General features: G+C 39.7%; 1 protein-coding gene across 3 annotated transcripts in view; it reads right to left on the bottom strand.

Annotated features, from left to right (window-relative positions):
• LOC124777181 (esterase E4-like) overlaps positions 1-12,702 on the bottom strand; it is a 213,073-nt gene that overhangs the window by 73,966 nt on the left and 126,405 nt on the right. For all 3 annotated transcript variants that reach the window (XM_047252492.1, XM_047252493.1, XM_047252494.1), the window contains one exon: positions 4,321-4,517. In XM_047252492.1, the coding sequence (XP_047108448.1) occupies positions 4,321-4,517 (197 nt within the window). The remainder of the gene's footprint in view (positions 1-4,320; positions 4,518-12,702) is intronic.

The following is a 12,702-nucleotide window of genomic DNA, read 5'->3' as shown; positions in this document are numbered from 1 at the left end:
GAACCCACGAAAGTTGTGCGCAACGGAAAGCTATAGGTTACGTAATTCTGCATTTTATGAGATTGTGAAACGCGTGTGCGCGGAATATTAAGAGAATCTTATCCTTGGACGGTTGCGGGAGTAACTGATACAAACAACGCGCCAGCATAAAAAATAGTTCGCTTATTAACTACCAGATTTTAATTAACGGGGACCTAAAATACTAAAAAAGGATAGGATCATCACCTCCAATCCCGATTCATATTTCATATTTAATTAGTGAAAAGAGAAGTGTTAATAAACAAACTACATTTCAATTTTACCCACGATTTTGGCTTCATTACGTAGTCTTGACTACATGATAAACAATATCTGTGGAAGTTGTATGCAACGTATCGTCATAATATTTAGCCAACCAATATTGTGGGACACCAAAAATGTAAGTGCATGAAATTATTCTTACAGCGGATGTATAATGTGTGAGTGCGACGAACTATATTGAGAAACTGAACATCCATTACGTACTTGCATGTTTATCTGCGAAAATGGTCCTTGTCGGTACATCAGCATAGAGTTCGAATAGAATCGCTGGATCATTGCAAACCATTCAGATTAATCGAACATCTAAGTACGCATAATGCTGGTACCACCAGGATGTGTTCTTTCTCTTCACCCCCGTGGCAGCAATTGAATTAAAAGTCAGCCGGGAAATACATTTACATCAATTGACGACCATTGAGCTAGCGTCACGAATTTCCTAACGTCCACTGCCATGTATGAAGGCGAGTGACACCACGAGTGCTAACGTCGATCGAGGGGTGTCGTCGTGATCGTATTGAATGATATTGAGCGGTTACACCCTTCCCTGCCCCAGTTCAAGCACTCGGCAACCTTCTATTCTCCCAGTGTACCCACTAGACATTTCTTCCTTTTTACTTCTCTCCTTTCCCGCTACCCTTCTCCGCGCCCCTCCCCAAACCTCCCTATTACGCTTAGCAGCTCTACCCTGTCTCCACCACATCCCTGCATGCTCCCACAAACACCACTACACCTTCCCTACCCCTGCCGTAGTGTATCTCACCCGCTAGACATGGCCAAAATCGTTCATCTTTGAGAACTAGTTCAATGTTGATCGCTCCTTTCTGCGAACAGTTCCTTTTTATTCATTCACCGTTCCTTCCTTTGCGTGCTATACGGTTTTTAGATAAATTTCCCGAAAAATATCAAGTATGCACAAGTATTACTTCTGCTTGATAAACTCATTGATTACCTAACGTAGACAGGCTGTTTACTTCGATTTCCTTAGCTGAATGTGTTCTCAGAACGCATCACATTAGTCGGGTGATGTGACGCGCGAGTGGCCTCCACATAGGCAGAGAGAGCCCAGAACAAGCTGAATGGAAACTGTTTACGACCCAGCGCGGACAACCACGGTCGTCAGTCACTTTCGAGGTGAGCTTATAGTTGTAACAAGTACAATGTATTGGTTTTCATTTCGTTTACTGAAAATTATATATATTTGTGTGGCCAGTACTAACATGAAATAACTGGAACATTAGTTGTTGTCCTTTACAAGTTGCTGGTGTATAAATTAACTACGCATCAATGCGTCATGTGTGAAAATTTAGTTGGAAAATTAACGACTTCTAACGTAGGAGCTGAGAAAGTACGTACTAAAATTAAGAAGGTTTGTATCAGCAACGGCAGCAGCTAGATCAGTATGCTGTGAGATCGTCGAAACTTAACAAGTGAAAGGGAACAAGACATTTTTTCAAAACCTTGTCTCATCAGCAAATATTATTGCTTTCAAGTTCTTTAGAATCGAAAAATGGAACCGATTTTTTGACCGTTCAGCAGCTGAAAAGCGCCGCGGGATACATTCATAAAATCAGTCATCAGTTATTTGAGAAAGTGAACTTGTAAGCTAGCACAGGCAACCCTTAACAAACGAGAGTGAAACAAACATGAGATACAACAAATCAGCAAATTACGTATAAATGTACTTAAAAGATATTTTTAACACATATATGTATTTGAAAATAAAATAAAAGAAAAATGCACGCTATTTCAAAGCCCATAATTTTAAGCATACTTCGGTCGTTTCTCTCACTACGTCAAAGAGCAGGAAAAAATTGTCCATGAAACTCGTACTGAATAGCTTTTTTGCTAAATCGTTAGTATCTGTCACAACAGCATAAATTACGGGCCCTTTTACAGATGCGTTTTTTTTACTGCAAACATTTTGAAAAGGAAGAAAGATTTCTTCTATTTACCTTGCAGTCATAAAATATATGAGGAGATTGTGTTGATAGTTTTTGGATTAACAACGAATTACCTCCTCGAAAAACCACTTCATGGAGTATTTTTCCGTGCTCCAAAGGGATGTTTCATGTAAAGTGTATGGCGAGAACCATTTATGTATTGAATAAGCTTATGTTCTTTGACGAAGCTGAATTGCGACTACAAGAACAGACTGCAATTTGTTCTGTTTGTATCTTTCTTAGCGCTATGTATGTCCAAGTTTAGGAAGCCAAAACTTCGTACTGGAATTTCAGAATTATTTCAAAACTTTTTGTATATGGCAGGTTGTGTGTGCCTTTAGGAAAAGTGAAATATCGTTTATGGCTCTTGCCCCTTGTTCCGTCGCCTTAAGCTTCTAAATCAAAAATTTAAACAGTCATTACAATGAATCGTGAAGCACAACCAATAGACGAATCGCTCAAATAGCAAAAACTATGATTCAGGGATGAAACTACTCTTTTCTAGCAAAACAAAAATATATTTGCACATTTTGATTCGAGTGATAGGTTCCTTAAGACAGATTCTTCACAGTGACGTAAATAAAGATGTCAATACTCTACACCTAGTTTGTACACTAATCGTCGTGAATTATCCGATTGAGATGGGCTTCAATTTCATGGAAACACAAAAAAGAAAATAAAGAACAGAAGCTACGATTTTTCAAATTAATTTTTTTTAAATGTGTGAATATAAGAAACGTCGTTTTAATTTCGTTTTTAGTTGTATTGTGTTTCATGGTGAGAAGAAAAACATCTGTTCTGTTAGAAATACTGGAGCACCCTCCTGAATATAGATTCAAACGCCTTTTTTCATTAGTTTGGACTGTGTTATAACCAGCCTCGCATATAGATATGAGGCTGAATTGAATGAAAATTTCAGTTTCTTGTGAAGTTATCCTAGTTCACCCAAGGCAGAGCTTGAAAAGAGATCTAACAGATAGTCAGAAATGAATATCAATGCCGTGTCAGCTGATACAGGACAGAAATGAATGCTCTGAAAGCAATTCAAGACGCTGTCTTAGGTGGCTGTATTACTCCATTTCAGCTCCTAAGGAGAATTATTCAGTAAAAATTGAGCGACGTTTTCGAGAAATCAAGCGTCGTTACAAGGATATGTGTGGCTGAAGCTGAAAATCGTGTTACACACAGAGGACAATGAAAAGTTTTCTACGCATCACAGTGACACAACATAGTTCGTTAGAGTTTGGACTACTTGCTATGGAATCGACTTTGGCTCTTTGGTTAAACTTCATTAATATAAATTACACATTTGTCAACAAAAAACAATGAAAACTTTTTATCAATTTAACGGTCTGTTCTTTATGTAGTTCTGTTACATTCACTTATAATACTTTACAACGATATGTTGTGTCTAACACTGCACTAGATACTACGGAATGTAGTGTAGGCCCTACATCCCACATGCTTTTCTAAATAGTGGGTTAAATCACTTTACAGGTATTTTTATTCTGAAATGATGCACTATTTAATCAAACAGAACTTAATTTGTTGAAAACCACTTACAGTGCTTCAAAAAATTAAGTTCTTTGTATTGCTTTTTATTTTCAAGACTGAAGGCTCACCAGACCTATTCGATGGCGCACCGTAGTTCTCATGACGTTCTGAAGTATGCATACATGTTTGAGAAACGGAATGGATGAGCTTGTGTGAACGTTCATGGTACCCAGTACTCTGCGCTCTAGCAAGCATCCAAGATGGCGGGTCCCAAAATAGGCGCCATGTTGGTAACATAGCTTCACAGCTCTTCCATTTCAGTCCACTTGGCTTTTAATTTCTATTTATCCACATTGTTTTTGAATGTGACACACCCAGGGCATCAGAAGTTGTAGTAATAATAACCTTACAGCCAATAGATACTGTTTATTAATATTGGGCCTAAATACCCTGACGTAAGTGATATACTCATTGTACGGCCGCTGAGAACATTCTCGGCGGAGGAGCTGAAGCCACTTACAGTTAGTGTTTGGAATAATAGCAGGAATAGTACTGTCCTATTGAAGTGGCCAGTTGCAGACAGTACCTGGTAAGCCTCTGGCAGTCTAGCGACCACATCGCCCACTGGGAGGGTCCGCAAATCCTCGGCCACGTGGCTGTAATTCCAGGAGCTGTCAATGGGTAAAGCCTCGCTGAAGATCATAGCGGAATGCCGGGGAGAGTGGTTGAAGGCCCAAGGGTTCAGCGGAGATCCGCCCATGGCGATGGCTCTGCTAAACAAGCCTGTTTGTGCAAACAAACACATAAACTTAGCGTTATTAGATATAAGAATAAAAGCTTCTGAAATCCCGACAGCAGTTCAACAATATGCTTACCAGTTACTTCTGGAACATAATTTTGCGTACCGTACCGCTTCAAAATCATAAAGATGTGAACGCGTAGAGACGAAGAGGATGCAGATACAGAATAAAAATTCTCGACTTTTCTAAATTTGTGGAAAAAACAAGGGAAACATATAATTAATTTTTGTATTATTGAAAGCTGCAGTCTTGTTACTGTACAAGTTTCCAAAGATGTAAATTTCATCAAGTCAGTTGGTCGAAGTATTGAAGTTCAGGTAATGCTTTTATTGTGACATTAATTTGAATATCAGAGTTTCAAAGCAAATTTGGAAAGATAAGTTTAAAATTTGTAAAATAACTTCTCTGGTCATTCTACACTTTTATTACATTGTTTCGATAGGATTCCTGCTTATGTGTTACATTCAGAATGTAAACAATGAATGTTGAAGGCTCATTCATCAAACCACATGTTTGCACAGTATCATCATCATCTTCAATTTCATTTCTAGTCCCTACCTCTATTAAACATTTGTAAAAAACCTAAAGGCTTATCATTCTCCGCTTTCATTTCATCCATTATAAATAATGTTTTTAGAAAATCAACATCTGTTTCGTTAACGATTTAAATAATAAAGTTACTACACAACTTACGCTTTTTCATGGCGAGCACAACGCATTTCATGAATTATTCCAATTTTTAAGTATTGTGTGGCCTACATAGTGTTTAAATATGATTTCTAAGCGTGAATTGTTGTCCCTCCTTTTAATGGCAGTCGCCCTTTTATGTCGTCATTAAAAATGGGAAAACTAGAAAATATAATACGCTGAAAAACTAAATGGTGAAGTTAAAGGATAGCATCTTTTGCGATTTACTTTTAGGTATTGTACCAACTATACCGCATATACATTCTAGGACACGAAATTCACCTTTCATGTTGTTTGCTTACTTAAAGTGATATTATCGCAATATCTATATACTACGTTATAGGGAATCTTTGTTAGAAGCTGATTTATCTACATCCACGTTGCATTCACACTCTACAATGCAATATGAATTTCCTGGTAGATTGTAGGCTTACAACTCTTTGTGCCACATACTGGAGTTTCTTCCCGTTCCATCCGCGAACGGAACAAGGTGAGATGACTGATTAAATGTCTCTGTGTAACATTAGGCTAAACTTGTCCTCGAAGTCGATACGAGAGCAATACGTTGGGAGCTGTAGTGCGTTGCTAGATTCCCCACTTAATATTTAGTAGTTTAAATTTTGTAAGCTGCATTTCGTGGGTTAGCAGGCTTTTTCTGGCACCTATAGATGAAAATTATAGTTCCACCATAGCTCCTCTTGAAATAGGTCGATAAACTCTTTTCAAGCATAGCTACAAGCTCTTTTCTAAGTGGACAAGATTTACTGTTCTTTAACCTTGGAACATTTCTTTATTCGCTCTTTCAACCGAAGACGTATAGAAGGTTCCGATACGACGCCGAGGTTATATTTTTTATTTATAATGTCCCTGAAATGCCTCTGTTTGACTTTCAGATTTCCTGGAGCTACAGAACAATACATTATTCACAACTTGCGTTTAGTAAATGCAGACCAAGCAAGTGACGCGTTGGTTGGACACTGGACTCATATTCCAAAGCAAGACGTTTCAATTTCCCTTTCAGTCATTCAGATTTGTCTTTTTCGTGGGTTCCCCTAATTTCCAAAAACAAACTTGGGGGTGATTCTTTTAGTAAGAAAATTGTGCTCCGATTAATTCGTCGCCAACTAGACACTAAACGCTAACGCTCCTTTCTTCCTTTTAGTAATAACAGCAAGAATGCAACGCCTTCAGGAAGCTACCGCACGTTTACGTGGCTCACTACAAGGGAATGAAATTAAAGATTACATCAGTTTATAGTCTTCTCTCCTTTCGTCAACACCACGGATTTTATTTGAAATTTACCCACTCTCACTAAATTTGCTGTGATTTAAGTGCAAACGAAGGGTGCTCGTTTAGCGAATAGCTAAACAGGTAGAAAGAAGAGAACAGGAATTAATGTGCTGGTATGAATGCTGAACAACGCCGTCATTTATATCGAAATAATCAGCGAGCAGTTGTCTGAAAGAAATTTTATTTCCTTGCCGTTTTCAGGCACTTCATGCCCTCTTTCAGAAGGCTATAACTATCACATTATCTGCGAGTGTCAACAGTAAGATGCATGCAGAATATTGCTGTGGTCATGTGGTTCATAGTTACTGTGCAAAAATGATATAACGAAGCCAAACAACAAGTGCAGGTGTAGTGCCAGAACTGGAGCTAATCAGCTAATAAACAACTAATAATTAGCTCCAGTTCTGGCATGATATCCGCACTTGTTGTTTAGCTTCTTTTTACCACTTTTGCACAGACACTCTGAACGACACACCAGAGAAATATGGTGCATGTACCTCATTGCAGACACTTGCAAATAATTCGTAATTATAAACTTCTGAAGGACACTAGTGTCTGAAACCGGTTAAGGAAATAAAATTTCTTTTATGCGGTTTCTGATTATTTCGATGTATACAACTACAGTTGCTGAAGATGGGGAAAATACTAATGGCGTCATTTAATTACAATTATAATAAGTGTAAAAATGATTAACAAATTACGTAATTGTGTTGACGATGAAAATTTGGCGTGGCCTAGCACGGGACATAAATAGGTAACAGTTCTAAACTCAAAGACTTTTATTTCTTAGCTTGTGGTGTTTAATTGTAGTGACATACACTTGCAAGTTTTACTTTGGAAATATTATTTAGATAAAATACAGCACATATCAAGAAAATTAGATTAAAAGCTTTAGTGGAACCTTGAACGAGAAAATGGATACTGTAGATATTGTTACAAATAATAGACAGGAGAATGCCAAATGCGAAACAATTTTGGAACTTTATACTTTCTAAAACGCAGAATAATTACATCTTTGTAACACATTATGCAGTTGGACTGGCTTAACAATGCGTAGCACTTATCTCGATCTAGGTGGAAAAGAAAGAATGTGAGTTTTTGCAATTTTACCCCTCAGGTTTACTCTTCATCGATGGAAATGTCAACTGTCACCGGAAATAAAGGCACGTTTTGCTTAGTTACTGAGCGCAAATGTTTATTTTCTCACTACTGTAGCTATGAAACAAACTCACTATCTGGCGTATCGAGTGGTTGCACTTAACTTGCTACACAGCATCATCAAACACTGTTTTTGTGATCTTTGTTTTCCCCCTGACAATAACAGTTTTTACTAGCAGTGTTCCACAAGAACTGAATGGTCAGCATGTCTTTCCGGAGGACCTGGCTTCAGTTCCCAGTACAGTCAAGGGTTTGTCTTTGGTGGGAGGAGTGGAATGGTGTGCACTCTGTTTCGTAGTGCCATTGAGGAGCTACATAACTGACAAGTAGCGGATCTAAAGTCCAGGAAGTTGACAACGATCAGCAGAGTAGCGTGCTCATACATAGCATTCCATATCGCATCTGACAGATGCCAATTGCAGAAAATGATACGGCACCCAGTCCTTACTGAATGTTCCGTCAGGGCCGGAACACGGAGCCAATATGCCTCAGTGCACCCTATGATCAGTAATCTGAGAATAACGTAATAAAACTATGTGCTTTTATTTGAATGGTTTCTATTTCTGTGTTGTTTGATATTTATTATTTTGTTCCATAGACTTCTTAATATGTCCCTTGTTTCTTGCAGTCGTAAGTGTATTCCGCAAAGAAGGCTGTTGAAAATAGATTGAATGTATTTGCTACCGCGTGACAGCAATTCCACGAAACTCGGAGTACCCGTTCAATGCTCCCGAACGCCTTCCGTTACTCTTTGTAATTATTCTGGCCGCTTGTATGCCCTATTACAGAACATAGAGAGTGCAATTTAGATTGCGTTGTACATTTCGTATGACAAAGAATATTGTTCGAAGGTAATGTATCTCTCTCTAAATACTGCAAATAAGAACACTGCTGACATAGTAGTTGTAATATAATTTGTTTCCGTCAAGAAACTGATGCGGCATAATTATTTTAAAAATGATAAACGTCAGCTTTAGCAGTAAGTTTAGCCCTAATGAATAACACTTCTCTGCTAACGTCGGCCGCTTGAGTCAGATGATCGTATGTGTGACGCTCTCGAAGTGGCTAACGGGAACCGTGACGAAATGTGCGGCTCTTATGTAGCTGCTCTACTAATTATGTCTAACAGCGACTATAAAAAGTCATGGTTGTTCTGCCAACGGCATTCTCAGAGGGTGGGGAAGCGAGGAAGTTCCCTTCCCCTTGGGTGGGAAACTGTCCCTAAAAGGCGAAAGAATCCGCAATAATGAACAGCATGAGGGTGCAGAAAGCAATGGAAATCACTACATCAAAGATACATGATTTTTATCGACAGAAAATGTGGCCTGTAATAGCAAAAAATGTCATGTTTCCATTGGCAAAAAATTCTGGATTAGTCGCCAGTTCGAATGTCCGGGACGGGACTGCCATGGGGAGGTGACCATGAGGAAAAGATGGAATAATCAACACCAGATCGATATTCTACGAGTCAGAGCATGGAACGTCAGCAGTTTGAATGTAGCTGGAAATCTTGAAAATCTGAAATTAGAAACGTAAGGCCTCAATCTAGATATACTCTGATCAGTGAAATGAAATGCAAACAAGATAAGGATTTCGTGTCAGCCGAATATAGGCTAATATCAACAGCAGTAGAAAATAGCATAACAGGAATAGGAATTGTTATGAATAGGGAGCTAGGCCAGAGGGTGAGCTACTGTGAACAATTCAGTGATAGTGCTGCTCTCATGAGATTCGACAGCAAATCAACGCCGACTACGATATTTCAGATATACACGCCAAGTCGCAAGCAGAAGATGAAGATAGAGAGAAAATAACTGAGGATACTTAACGGGTAATTAAGTATGTAAATGGAGACAAAAATCTAATATTTGTGGGGGATTGAAATGCAGTTGCAGGGAAAGAAATAGAAGAAAGCGTTAGGGAGAATATGAGGGTTTGTAGTAGGAATGATAGAGAATAAAGAGTAATTGAGTTCTGCATTACATTTCAGGAGGTAATAGCGAATACTCTGTTCAAGAATCACAGGAGGTGGAGATACACTTGGAAAAGACCAGGACAGATGTGAAGATTCGACCTGAATTACGTCATGGTCAGACACAGATTCCGAAATCAGGTATTCGATTTTAAGGCATCCTTGTGAGCAGATATAGACTTAGACCACAATTCAGTAATGATGAAAAATAGATCGAAGTTTAAAGAGAATCGAATGGAAGAATCAGTATGGAACGAAGTGGGATACTGAAGTACTGAGGAATGTTGAGAGGCATATAGTATTAGCCAAAATTTGAAAGAGCTCTGGAAGACTTGAGTCAAACAAGCGTATAAGCATAGATAATATTCCATTGGAGTTTTTAAAATCATTGGGGGAAGCGGCAACCAAACGACTATTCAGTTTGCTACGTAGAATCAATGAAATTGGCGACGTACCATCAGACTTTCGGAAAAATATCATCCACACAAATGCGAAGATAGGAAGAGCAGGTAAGTGCGAGAACTATCGAACATTCAGCTTAACGGCTCTTGCATCCAAGCTGCTGACAAGAATGATACACAGAACAATGGAAAAGAAAATGAGAAGCTGTTAGATAACAATCAGTTTGGCTTTCGGAAAGGTAAAGGCACCAGAGAGGCAGTTCTGACATTGCTCTTGATAATTTATTCTCGAATTCTCGAATCAGCAACATACAAATTTACAGTTGTCATACACATCAATAAATATATACACACAAATTGTATTTATATTACATGTGCCCAGTACTTGGCAACCTCCAAGGCGCTTGGAGTGGCTTGCAGGAGATCAATCTTCGTGCAGGATGTAGGGCACAAAAGGCACTGGAGCATGTAGCTTGTGGTTTGTTCTTGTCCACAATCACAGGACGTATCTTCTGTTATGAAGCCCTATCTCTTCAGGTTGTCTCTGGATCGTCCAACTCCTGATTGTAATATGTTTAAAGATTTCCACACCAGCCAGCTCTCGTTGCGTCCAGGTGGTAGTTCTTCAGCTTCTGGCGTCTGCAAGTGAGGCGTCGACTTCTTCCATAACTTCAACCTTGCCTTCTCTGGTGAAATGGTGAGCCTCTGGGATGTTCTCAGGAAGCTCTTTCGCGATCTCAGCCGTTGCTGTGGTAGATTATGTCCATGTAGTGGATGGGCACTGTCCTGTTCCACTTTCAGTCTCTCCTTGTTGGCAGCCACTGTTCTGCGTATCCATGGTGGCGCTATTCCAGCCAGGCAGTAGAGCTTATCAGTTGGGGTAAGTCTTAAGCAACCTGTGATCAACCTGCAGGTTTCGTTGAGAGAAATGTCTACTTGTCTGGCATGAGATGACCTGTACCAGACTGGAGAAGCATATTCAGCAGTAGAAAAGCACAGTGCCATTGCAGAACTGCGAATATTTTGTGGATGTGATCCCCACTGTGTCCCCGCTAGTTTGCGAATTAGGTTGTTTCGAGCGGAGATTTTCATTTTGGTGTTCTTGCAGTGAGTTTTGAATGCCAGAGTTCTGTCGAGAGTGACTCCCAAGTATTTAGGTGCGTGACGATGCTGGAGTTGGATGCCTGACCATGCAATATGTAGCTCACGATTAGCTTCCCTGTTCCTTAAATGAAAGGCACACACTTGTGTCATCGAAGGGTTTAGTCTGAGTTGGTTCCGATTGTAGTAGCTTCACAGTGTTCTAAGTGCTGTTGTCAGGTTTCTTTCCACTCTTTCAAAGCATGAGCTCTGTGCAGCAAGGGCTAGGTCATCTGCATATAAGAATCTCCTTGTGCCTGGGGTCAATGGCTGGTCGTTGGTATAGATGTTGAAAAGAAGTGGAGCCAAGACGCTTCCCTGAAGTAGACCATTTTTCTGCGCTCTCCAGCGACTGCGTTGTCCTTGAAATTCAACAAAAAACCTGCGGTTTTGGAGGAGGGTGCTGAGTAGTCTAACGAGGTGAGCGTTGTTGATCATATTGTATAGTTTTGCATGGAGTAACCGATGATGGACAGTATCGTACGCTGCTGTGAGATCCACGAAGACCACGCCCGTTACTTGACGGGTTTCAAAACCATCCTTTATAAACTGAGTGAGATTCAGAAGTTGCCCTGTGCAGCTTCTATTTGGTCGAAATCCTGCTTGTTCGGGTATCAGGAGAGGGTCTATTACTGGTAGGATTCTATTCAGAATCATACGTTCGAACAGTTTATAAAGGTGACTCAAAAGGCTAACTGGTCTGAAATTCTTTGAATGATTTGCTTCCCTTCCAGGTTTCGGAAGAGCTATCACCCTGCTCTTCCGCCAGATCTTTGGTATTTGGCACTAGTTCATGCACTTGTTGAAAAGCTGCAGGATCCACTTTCTTGTTTCTGGACCGAAATTCTTGATTTGCTCCACACGGATGTCATCTAGACTGAATGCTTTACCAGTTTTACTCTCCTTAATAGCCTTGTTTGATTCAGATATCTCGAATGGGAGAGTCAGATACCTCGTTTGTTCTTGGACCTCTTGCTGTACTTTTGGAACTTTGGTTCTATGGCTTCCTTCCCATTCATGAGCAGTTGGTGTGCTATCTGATCTGCAGTAATGTTGCAGTGTGCTGTGGATCTGGTTGGGTCATTATTGAGGCGTCTCATAATCTCCACGCTTTATGACTGTTTCTGATGAGATCAAGTTCTTCCATAGTTTTAACCCAAGAATTCCTTTTAGATTCTTTCAGAGATGCAATAAGTTTATTCCCAGCCGATAGCGTTGTCTCACCGAATGGATCTTCTTCGAATAGTACCTTATACTCTGTAAATTGAGCACTGAGTTCTGAAGTTAGACCAGGAATGTATGATGTTCGACAACCCCGAGGAACTGCAATTCTGGAACACCTCTTTACAACCCTCACAAAAGTGTCATACGTCTCAGTTGAAGGTTCAATATTGAGAACTGCAACTTCCAGCGTTTCTGTAAACTTCGGCAAGTTGGCTTTCCTGAAGTTAAATCTCCTTCTGAACGGAACTGTCTGTGGTCTAACTGCTGCGTAAATTTCGCACATGATCGGTCTGTGC

Source organism: Schistocerca piceifrons, chromosome 2, assembly GCF_021461385.2.
Source record: "Schistocerca piceifrons isolate TAMUIC-IGC-003096 chromosome 2, iqSchPice1.1, whole genome shotgun sequence".
NCBI classification, from domain to species: Eukaryota; Metazoa; Arthropoda; class Insecta; order Orthoptera; family Acrididae; genus Schistocerca; species Schistocerca piceifrons.
The sequence above is the reverse complement of the archived record's forward strand: the minus strand, read 5'-3'. Positions and strand labels throughout refer to the sequence as shown.